This window comes from Calonectris borealis, chromosome 35, assembly GCF_964195595.1.
Source record: "Calonectris borealis chromosome 35, bCalBor7.hap1.2, whole genome shotgun sequence".
NCBI classification, from domain to species: Eukaryota; Metazoa; Chordata; class Aves; order Procellariiformes; family Procellariidae; genus Calonectris; species Calonectris borealis.
In genome coordinates this window covers 508,461-519,227 of record NC_134346.1, presented here as the reverse complement: position 1 = coordinate 519,227, position 10,767 = coordinate 508,461, and the positions used below count along the sequence as shown (strand labels likewise).

The following is a 10,767-nucleotide window of genomic DNA, read 5'->3' as shown; positions in this document are numbered from 1 at the left end:
GACCGGGGCCGGAGCCGGAGCCGGGAGCGGGAACGGGAACGGGAACGGGGCAGCGTAGCTACGCAAACGGTGTAGCGAGGGGAGCTTTGCGTTGTTGCCACGCAGACGGCGTAGGGGTGGGAGGTGTGCGTTGTTGCCACGGAGACGGCGTAGGAGTGGGAGGTGTGCGTTGTTGCCACGCAGATGGCGTAGCCGCCGCGGTACCGGCGTAGCCGCCGCGCAGACGGCGCAGGGCAGGTGGCGGTCGCTGCGCCAGCGGCGTGGGCGTGGGGCGGGGGCGCCCGCGCTGCCCCCCCGATCACGCGGGGCTGGCGCTGCCCCGGGACGGGGGGTCCCCGCGGCCCCCGTCGCTTCCCCCCCACACGGGGAGCCCCAGCGCTTCGTGGGGGCGGCCCCGCGGATCCGGCCCAACCCACGGCCCACGCGAAGGGTGGGGGCTCCCCCCACGCCCCCTCCCACGGGGTCCGAGCCACCCAGGCGTCCCCGCGTCCGGGGCAGCCGCTCCTCCTGCGTGGGGGCCCGTGCGCGCCCCGCCGCCCTCCCACAGCCCGATGGAGTGCTCCGCGGGCTGCCCCACGGCCGCGGGCTGCCCCACGGCCGCGGGCTGCCCCACGGCGCGCCCCGTCCTGACGCAGCCGCCCCCCGCGCCCCGACCCTGCCAGGCGCTGCCGCAGGACTGGAGCTCGGGGCTGTGCGACTGCTGGCTCGGCGACGGCATCGGTGAGTGGGGGGGCGCGGGGGGGCCGCCGGGGGGCCCTGGCCCGGCTACGGGGCACCCCCCGGCCCCCGCCCCGCCGTGGGGCCCCCCCTGAGCCCTCTCCCCCCAGGGCTGTGCGGCACGGCCTGCCCCTGCCTGCTGGCCTGCCGGCTGGCGCGGGCGGCGGGCGAGAGCGGGGTCCTGCCCTGCCTGCCCGGGGCCATGGTGGGGCTGCGCACCCTCCTGCGCCAGCAGCTCCGGATCCGGGTACGGCCCCGGCGGGAGGGCGGGGGTCCCCGCCCCCCCCCCAGGGCAGGGGGGCTTGGGGGGGCCCTTAGAGGAGCGGGGGGGCGGGTTTGGATGCTGCCCCTAAGCCAGGGCTGGAGGGTTTGGGGGGTCCCATGAAAGGCAGGAGGGTTTGGGGGGGCTCGGGGGGGTTGGGGGTCCCCCCCAGCCGGGGATTTGGGGTGTCCAGGGCGGGGACAGGAGGGGCCGGGGGGTCTGTGTGGGCAGCAGAGGGTTTGGAGCGTCGCCTCCTCCCAGGGCAGGCGGGTCTGGGGTCTCCGGGGCCCCCCGAGGGGTTTTGGGGGCCCCCGCTGACCCCCGTGCCCCCAGGGCTGCGTGCTGGAGGACTGGGCGGCCGTCTGCTGCTGCTGCCCCTGCGCCGTCTGCCAGATGGCCCGCGAGCTGCGGGTCTCCTGCTGACCCGGCGGGGGGGCGCGCCCCAAAACCGGGGCCAGGCACCCCCGGGGCAGCAGAGACGCCCTGAGCCGGGGAGAGTCACCCCAAAATGGGCGAGATTCACCCGGGAATGGCGAGTCCCGCCCCGAAAAGGGGGAGATTCACCCCAAAATGTGGTGCATTCCCCCCCTACAACCCCCCAATAAACCCCCTGACGCCCTACCCTTGCGTCCTGGCTGATTTCAGGGACATTTCGGGGTGTGGGGGGGTAAACGGTCTTTATTAACCCCCCCGACAGCCGGGGGGGGGCACAAAACAGGGTGCAAGGAGCATCCGCCCCCCCCCCCCCCCCCCGCAAAATCCTGGAGTGACCCCCACGGCAAAGGGCCGCAGGCAGCACCCCCATTTACCCCCCCCCCAATAAATACAGGCGTAAGGGGGGGCGGGAGCAGCACCCTGACACACCCCCCCCCAAAATACAGGGTAACACGCTGGCCCCCCCCATAAATACTGGAGTGTTTTGTGTTGCGAAGGGGGGGCAGCCCCTGCGCCCCCATCCAGGGGCGCTGTGCAGGGCACGGTGGGAGCAGCCCCTGCCCCCCGAAATGTTGGGGTAACACATTGCACCCACCCCAAAAATACTGGGGGGGGAGGCAGCACCCCGAGTCTCCCTGCGAATACGGGGGTGCCATCCCCCCATAAATCGGGGGGCGCCCCACCCGGCAGCCCTGGGGAGCAGCACCCCCCTTCCCCTCCCAAGTCCGGGGGCGCCCCCCCGAAAGCGGGGCCCCCCCTCAGAGCGCCATGGAGGTGAGCTCGTGGGCCAGCCCCCCCTTGCGCGCCGGGGGGCCCCCCCCGTACTCCTGCAGCCCCTGCCGCAGCGTCACCAGGGCGGAGGCCAGGGCGGCGCGGTGCGGCCCCCGCGGGCCCCCCGGCAGCTGCAGCAGGAGGGTGGCCACCGCCGCCACCCCGTCCTCGGTGGGCTCCAGCGTCACCGGCCCGGCGCCGGGCGGGGGGGGGGCGGGGGCGGCGGCGGGGCGGCGGCGGGGGGGCCCGGGGGGCGCCCCCCGCTCGAAGCAGACGGTGACCTTGGCGAAGGGGCGGCTGGCCATCTTGCTCATCTCCTGGAGGTGCCGGCGCTGCTCGTGGCGGGCGTCCAGCCCCTGCTTGGCCTTCCAGAGCAGGACGCAGAGGGCGAGGAAGAGGAAGAAGCAGGAGAAGAAGACGGAGAAGAAGACGAAGAGGTCGATGTGGGCCTGGTCCTGGCGGAAGAAGAGCAGCCCCTGCGAGGGGCCGCCCCGCGGGCCCCCCACCCCCAGCAGCAGCAGGTAGAAGCGGCTGGACTTGAGGGGGTGCAGGGCGTGGGGGTAGGTCAGCACCAGCCGGTCCTGCACCCCCCGCACCACCAGCGCCGCCGCCGCCTCCCGCACCGTCAGGTAGGTGACCAGCCCGCCGGCGCGCTCCTCCCGCAGCCGCGTGGCGTTGGCGGCGGCGGCGGGGTGGGGGGTCTGGAGGCGGACGACGTGGCGGCCGGTGGCGGGGTCGACGTCGACGGCGAAGGTGTCGTAGGCGGTGGAGACGAAGAGGTCGACGCCGCCGAAGGTGACGTCCAGCGTGATGCGGATGTCGACGTTGGTGAACTTGGGCTGGACGCCGAAGAGGACGGTGCGGCCGGGCCCCAGGTGCTGGAGCTGGGGCTGGTGGAAGCAGTTGCTCTGGGAGGTGGGGTCCAGGCAGTACTCCTGCTCCACCGCCATCAGCCGGTAGCACTGCTGCCCCCCCACCGGGTGCCCGTGGAAGGAGTCGCGGCACTTGGCGCACTGCAGGGGGGACGCGGCGGCGTCAGCGGCCGCCGCGGCGCGGGTGCGGGGACCGGGGGGACGGCACCGGGACGGGAACACGGGGACGGGAACACGGGGACGTTGGGTGCAGGGATGGGAACGCGGGGACAGGAACACGAGGACGTCGGGTGTGGGTACGGGGACACGGGGACATCAGGCGCGGGGACAGGAACATGGGGATGGGAACACGGACATTGGGCGTGGGGACGGGAACGCGGGGACGGGAACGCGGGGACAGGAACACGAGGACGTCGGGTGTGGGGACGGGGACACGGGGACATCAGGCGCGGGGACAGGAACATGGGGATGGGAACACGGACATTGGGTGTGGAGACAGGAACGCGGGGACGGGAGCATGGGGATGTCGGGTGCAGGGACAGGAACACAGGGACGAGAACACGGGGATGTCGGGTGCGGGGACGGGAACACGGGGACGAGAACACGGGGATGTCGGGTGCAGGGACAGGAACGCGGGGACGGGAACGCGGGGACGGGAACGCGGGGATGTCGGGTGCAGGGACGGGAACACGGGGACGAGAACACGGGGATGTCGGGTGCAGGGACAGGAACACGGGGATGGGAACACGGGGACGGGAACACGGGGACGGGAACACGGGGATGTCAGGCGCGGGAACGGGAACATGGGGACGTTGGGCACAGGGATGGGAACACGGGGACAAGATCACGGGGACATTGGGCGGGGGGACGGGGACACGGGGATGTTGGGTGTGGGGACAGGAACACGGGGACGTCAGGCACAGGGACGGGGACACGGGGACATCAGGTGCGGGAACAGGAACACGGGGATGGGAACATGGGGATGTCAGGCACGGGGACGGGAACACGGGGACGTTGGGCACAGGGATGGGAACACGGGGACATTGGGCACAGGGACAGGAACATGGGGATGTCGGGTGCAGGGACAGGAACACGGGGACGGGAACACGGGGACATTGGGCGCAGGGACAGGAACACGGGGACGAGAACACGGGGACATTGGGCGCAGGGACAGGCGCGTGAGGACGGCGCCGAGATGCGGGGCACGAGGAGAGTCACGGGGACCAGGGCGCAGGGACACGGGTGTGGGGACAGCAGGGCCGTGGGCGTGAGGACATGGGTGTGGGGACAACACGGGACACGGGTGTGGGGACCCGGGGCGGGGCCCGCAGGGGCGTGGGGACACGGGGGCGTGGGCGGGGGTGACCGCGGTGCCGCAGCCCCGACCTGCTGCTTGTAGCAGTCCTTCTTGTCGGCGGGGCTGCTGCCCTGGCAGCTGCCCGTCTCGGTGTTGTTCTGGCAGGGGCACCCCGTCCCGTCCAGCTCGTTGCACGTGTCCGCGTGCCCGTTGCACTGGCACCTGGGGGCCGCGGCACGAGGCTCGCAGGAGGGTCCCCACCCTGCAGGAGGGTTCCCCCCCCTTGCACGAGGACCCCGCCCCGCACGAGGGCCCGTACTTGGTGCAGGCGCCGTCGAGCAGGAAGAAGCCGGGCCGGCAGCCGTCGCAGCGCTCGCCCACGCTGTTGTTCTGGCAGTTGACGCAGACGGCCGCCTCCTCGCTCGGCCCCTCCGACACCCACGTGGGGATCTGGGGGGCAGCGGGGTGGGCGGGGGGCACGGCTGCCCCACGGGAGGGACGGGGACCCCCCGGTGGGGAAGTGGGGGCCAGGGGGAAACGGGGAGCCCCAGGGCCCCCAGGACGTGGGGCGGGGTGAGACAGGACCCACCCAGGACGTGGGGCAGGTGACGGGGACACTCCCCCGAACCCCAGGACGTGGGACTGCTGAGCGGAACCCCTCCACCCCGTTGCTGTGGGGAGCCCCCCCACCCCTGCGCCGTGGGGAGCCCCTGGGGACCCCCCCCACCCCCAGCCCCGCGCCGTGGGGGGCCCCACTGACCATGGCGGGCTCGAGGGGGAAGCGGGCGGGGTCCCGGCGGGCGCGCTCGTACTCCTCCCGCGAGATGCAGACGGCGGCGTTGTGGCGGCAGAAGCTGCGGCAGGGCCGGCACGAGCCCCCCGCCCGCGCCGAGCCCACGAAGAGGGGCCGGCACCGCTCGCACTGCGGGCCCTGCCGTGGGGCAGGCTCAGCCCGCGCTGCAGCCTGCCCCGCAGCCCCCCCGCGTCCCGCCCCACATCCCTGCCCCAAGCAGCCCCCCCCGCCGCCCCACGCCCCCCCGCCCTGCCCCACCTTGGTGTTGTTGAAGCACTGGAGGCACTGGTCGCGCGCGGCGGGGCTGAGGCACTGGCTGTGCCCGTTGCACTGGCACTGCACCGAGCAGTTGTGCCCCACGTAGCCGAAGTGGCAGCGGCAGCGGTTGGGCTCCACGCACGTCCCGTTCAGGCAGCCCTGCTCGCACACCGGCCGGCACAGCCCCGTGGCGCTGCGGGGAGGGCTCGCACGGGGGCACGGGGGGCACGAGGGGGTGCCCCTCGCACTCCCGGGGGGGCCGGGGGGCTCCCGGCGCGTGCAAACCCGCTCCCGAGGACGCAGGGCGCGCCTCGCGCGTGCAAACCCGCTCCCGGCGCGCTCACGAGGACGCAGGGCGCGCCTCGCGCGTGCAAACCCGCTCCCGGCGCGCTCACGAGGACGCAGGGCGCGCCTCGCGCGTGCAAACCCGCTCCCGGGGCTCGCTTGCACGACGGGAGCACCGTGGTCGTGCAAAAGCCGCAGGCGTGCTGCCCCGCACACTCAGGTGCGACGCCCTCGTGCGCGCGCGCGAGGGCCGTTTGCTCTGCGCACGCCAGAGCCGGAGCGAAGCCCCGTGGGCGCACGCGTGGGGGGTTGCCGCGGCCCGCCCCCGCCCGCCCGCTCACTTGTCCAGCGTGTAGCCGCTCTTGCAGGCGCAGCGGTAGCCGTGCGGGAGGTCGTGGCAGTCCTGCGTCTCGTTGCAGTCGTGGTGCCCGTTGAGGCACTCGTTCTCGGGGGGGCAGCCCAGGAAAGCCCACTCCGCCTCTGCCCCGCAGGCCTGCGCCAGCCCTGGGGCGGCAGGGAGGGGGCTGGGGGGGGGACGCGGCTTCCCCTGCCCCATAGCCCCCCCCCGGGCTCCCCATGGCTGCCCCAGGCACCCCAAAGCCCCCCCCCAGCCCTCTATCCCTGCCCAAGGACCCTATAGACCCCCCCCAGGCACCCCATAACCCCCCCCCAGCCCTCTGTCCCTGCCCCAGGCACCCCAGAGCCCCCCCCAAGCCACCCGTACCCGCCTCCAGTGCCCCATAGCCCACCCCACAGACCCCACAGCCCACCCCAAGCACCCCATCCCTGCCCCAGGCACCCCAGAGCCCACCCCAAGCACCCCAGAGCCCGCCCCAGGCACCCCAGAGCCCACCCCAGGCACCCCATCCCTGCCCCAGGCACCCCAGAGCCCCCCCCAAGCCACCCGTACCCGCCTCCAGTGCCCTATAGCCCACCCCACAGACCCCACAGCCCACCCCAAGCACCCCATCCCTGCCCCAGGCACCCCAGAGCCCACCCCAGGCACCCCAGAGCCCACCCCCAGGCACCCCAGAGCCCACCCCCAGGCACCCCAGAGCCCCCCCGAGCCCCCCAGCGTACCGTGGCGGGGGCCGTGGAGGCCGCCCTCCAGGCAGCGGCCGCTGCCGTTGTGCCCGCGGCGGGCGCACCAGCCGCAGCGGGGCTGGCGGAGGCAGCGGGAGCACTGGGGGGCCCCCGCGCACCCCGGGGTGCAGCTCTCAGCCCCCCGCAGCAGCCGCCCGCACGCCCCGGCCGCGCACCGCAGGGGGACGTAGCTGGGGCTCATGCACTGCGGGGGTGGAGAAGGGGGTCGGGGGGGGCCCACAGCCCACCCCAAGCACCCCATACCTGTCCCCCCAGTCACCCTCTGATGCCACGGACCCCCAACTCCCCCCGTGCCCCCATACACCCCCCAACTGGGTCCTTAAGACCCCATACTCAGTCCCCCAGCCCTCCCCACCCCATAACTGGTCCCCCAAACCCCCGTACTTGGTCCCCCCCACCTCCTCGCCACTGAAACCCCCCCATACACCCCACAACTGGCCCCCCAGCCCCCATACGCACCCCCCCACCCCCATACGCAGCCCCCCAGACCTCCCCGCCCCCGAAGCCCCCCCATACACCCCACAACTGGCCCCCCAGCCCCCATACGCACCCCCCACCCCCATACGCAGCCCCCCAGACCTCCCCGCCCCCGAAGCCCCCCCATACACCCCACAACTGGCCCCCCAGCCCCCATACGCAGCCCCCCAGTCCCCATACTCCGCCCCCCAGCCCCCATACGCACCCCCGCAGCCCCCATACGCAGCCCCCCAGCCCCCATACTCCGCCCCCCAGCCCCCATACGCACCCCCCAGCCCCCATCGCAGCCCCCCACACCTCCCTGCTCCCCAAGCCCCCCCATACACCCCACAACTGACCCTCCAGCCCCCATATGCACCTCCCCAGCCCCCATACGCAGCCCCCCAGCCCCCATACGCACCCCCGCAGCCCCCATACGCAGCCCCCCAGCCCCCATACTCCGCCCCCCAGCCCCCATACGCACCCCCCCAGCCCCCATCGCAGCCCCCCACACCTCCCTGCTCCCCAAGCCCCCCCATACACCCCACAACTGGCCCCCCAGCCCCCATATGCACCCCCCCAGCCCCCATATGCACCCCCCCAGCCCCCATACGCAGACCCCCAGACCTCCCCGCCCCCGAAGCCCCCCCATACACCCCACAACTGGCCCCCCAGCCCCCATACGCAGCCCCCCAGTCCCCATACGCAGCCCCCCAGCCCCCATACGCAGCCCCCCCCACCTCCCTGCTCCCCAAGCCCCCCCGTACACCCCACAACTGGCCCCCCAGCCCCCATATGCGCCCCCCCAGCCCCCATACTCCACCCCCCAGCCCCCATACGCACCCCCGCAGCCCCCATACGCAACCCCCCAGCCCCCATACTCCGCCCCCCAGGCCCTATACGCACCCCCGCAGCCCCCATACTCCACCCCCCAGCCCCCATACGCACCCCCCCAGCGCCCATACTCCGCCCCCCAGCCCCCATACGCAGCCCCCCAGCCCCCATACTCCGCCCCCCAGGCCCTATACGCACCCCCCCAGCCCCCATACTCCGCCCCCCAGCCCCCATACGCAGCCCCCCAGCCCCCATACTCCGCCCCCCAGCCCCCATACGCACCCCCGCAGCCCCCATACGCAGCCCCCCAGCCCCCATACGCACCCCCCCAGCCCTCCCCGCCCCCCCAAGCCCCCCGAGCCCCCACCTCCTGCAGGCTGACGCTCCAGACGCAGTGCTGCCAGCCCCCGTCGGCGCCCTTGGAGGCCAGGCAGGGCGCGCAGGAGCTGTGGTTGTGGCAGGGCGTGGGGCAGGGCAGGGGGGGCGAGGACTCCACGGGCATGGGGGAGACGTTGAGCAGCGAGTGGCTGAAGCAGGTCCAGTTGTAGGTGGGCTGCACGCTCAGGATGCGGCGGGTCTCGCCTGGGGGGCGCGGGGGGCTGGTGGGGGGCCCCGCGCTGCGCCCCCCGAACGGGGGGAGCTCTCAGGGCAGCTCCCCCGGCTCAGCTGCGCTGCAGCCCAGCGCCAGCCCCGCCGCACCTGCTGATCTCAGCCCCGCGGCACCCCACTTCCAGCCCCGCTGCACCCCACTTCCAGCCCCGCTGCACCCCACTTCCAGCCCCAACTGCACCCTCAGTCCCAGCCCCGCTGCACCCCACTCCCAGCCCCGCTGCACCCCACTCCCAGCCCCAACTGCACCCTCAGTCCCAGCCCTGCTGCACCCCACTCCCAGCCCCGCGGCACCCCACTTCCAGCCCCGCGGCACCCTCAGTCCCAGCCCTGCTGCACCCCACTCCCAGCCCCAATTGCTCCCCACTCCCAGCCCCAACTGCACCCCACTCCCAGCCCCAACTGCACCCTCAGTCCCAGCCCCAATTGCACCCCACTCCCAGCCCCAATTGCACCCCACTCCCAGCCCCAACTGCACCCTCAGTCCCAGCCCCAACTGCACCCCACTCCCAGCCCCAATTGCACCCCACTCCCAGCCCCAACTGCACCCTCAGTCCCAGCCCCAATTGCACCCCACTCCCAGCCCCAATTGCTCCCCACTCCCAGCCCCGCTGCCCCCCACTCCCAGCCCCAATTGCTCCCCACTCCCAGCCCCAATTGCCCCCCACTCCCAGCCCCAATTGCTCCCCACTCCCAGCCCCAATTGCTCCCCACTCCCAGCCCCGCTGCCCCCCACTCCCAGCCCCAATTGCCCCCCACTCCCAGCCCCAATTGCTCCCCACTCCCAGCCCCGCTGCCCCCCACTCCCAGCCCCAATTGCCCCCCACTCCCAGCCCCGCTGCCCCCCACTCCCAGCCCCAATTGCTCCCCACTCCCAGCCCCGCTGCCCCCCACTCCCAGCCCCAATTGCTCCCCACTCCCAGCCCCGCTGCCCCCCACTCCCAGCCCCAATTGCTCCCCACTCCCAGCCCCGCTGCCCCCCACTCCCAGCCCCAATTGCTCCCCACTCCCAGCCCCAATTGCTCCCCACTCCCAGCCCCAATTGCTCCCCACTCCCAGCCCTGCTGCCCCCCACTCCCAGCCCCAATTGCCCCCCACTCCCAGCCCTGCTGCCCCCCACTCCCAGCCCCAATTGCCCCCCACTCCCAGCCCCACCGCCCCCCGCTCCCGCCCCAATTGCTCCCCACTCCCAGCCCCGCTGCCCCCCACTCCCAGCCCCAATTGCTCCCCACTCCCAGCCCCAATTGCTCCCCACTCCCAGCCCCGCTGCCCCCCACTCCCAGCCCCAATTGCTCCCCACTCCCAGCCCCAATTGCTCCCCACTCCCAGCCCCGCTGCTCCCCACTCCCAGCCCCGCTGCCCCCCACTCCCAGCCCCAATTGCTCCCCACTCCCAGCCCCGCTGCCCCCCACTCCCAGCCCCGCCGCCCCCCCCGGCCCCGGCCCCCTGCCCCCCGCTCCCGCCCCGTACCGGTGCGCTTGAACTGCCGCGTCCACATGCACTTGCCCGAGGCCGTGCACTTGGGGCAGTCGGAGGCCTCGCAGGAGGCCTCGGAGCAGTTGGCGGCGGCGAAGATCTCCCGCTGGTTGATGCGGCAGTCGTTCTCCGAGGTGCAGCTGCCGCCGCTGCCGATGCAGGCTCCCTCGGGGCAGTTCGTGCACCACTTGCACTGCGGGGGGGCCTGCGGGCGGGGGCGCGGGGTGAGGGGCGCCCCGGGGCGCCCCGGCCCCGCCCCGGGGTGCCCCCGCTCACCGGGGAGCCCTGCCGCAGGGCGCGGGGGTGCAGGGCCAGGCACTCGCTGCAGGTCCGCAGGCGCCGGCAGTCCTCGGGGGAGCGCGGTGCCGGGGAGCAGGCGGCCGGGCCCGGGGCGCAGCCCAGCCTGCCGGCGTTTGCATCTCGTTTGCATGCCCCGCCCACCCTCAGGCCCAATTCATACCCCCACCCCACTGCAGCCCCCCCACCCCACAGCCCCCCGTAGCCCCCACCCCGCAGCAGCCCCCCCCCCCAGCCCCCCGTAGCCCCCACCCCGCAGCTGCCCCCCCCACCCCCCCGTAGCCCCCACCCCACAGCAGCC

General features: G+C 74.1%; 1 protein-coding gene and 1 long non-coding RNA gene across 2 annotated transcripts in view; one reads left to right on the top strand and one right to left on the bottom strand.

Moving 5' to 3' along the window:
* Positions 1–46: 46 nt before the first annotated feature.
* On the top strand, positions 47–1,600 carry LOC142074402 (uncharacterized). Its single transcript, XR_012670599.1, has 2 exons — positions 47–720; positions 828–1,600. It is a non-coding gene; the product is annotated as an uncharacterized LOC142074402 (long non-coding RNA).
* A 44-nt stretch (positions 1,601–1,644) lies between these two features.
* MEGF8 (multiple EGF like domains 8) overlaps positions 1,645–10,767 on the bottom strand; it is a 37,686-nt gene continuing 28,563 nt past the window's right edge. The window contains exons 34-43 of the mRNA XM_075135002.1: positions 10,446–10,572; positions 10,164–10,374; positions 8,452–8,666; positions 6,771–6,978; positions 6,032–6,194; positions 5,406–5,598; positions 5,115–5,285; positions 4,674–4,804; positions 4,444–4,576; positions 1,645–3,198 (exon numbers count right to left, since the gene is read on the bottom strand). Coding sequence (XP_074991103.1) covers positions 2,173–3,198; positions 4,444–4,576; positions 4,674–4,804; positions 5,115–5,285; positions 5,406–5,598; positions 6,032–6,194; positions 6,771–6,978; positions 8,452–8,666; positions 10,164–10,374; positions 10,446–10,572 — 2,578 coding nt within the window. The 3' untranslated portion in view covers positions 1,645–2,172. The remainder of the gene's footprint in view (positions 3,199–4,443; positions 4,577–4,673; positions 4,805–5,114; positions 5,286–5,405; positions 5,599–6,031; positions 6,195–6,770; positions 6,979–8,451; positions 8,667–10,163; positions 10,375–10,445; positions 10,573–10,767) is intronic.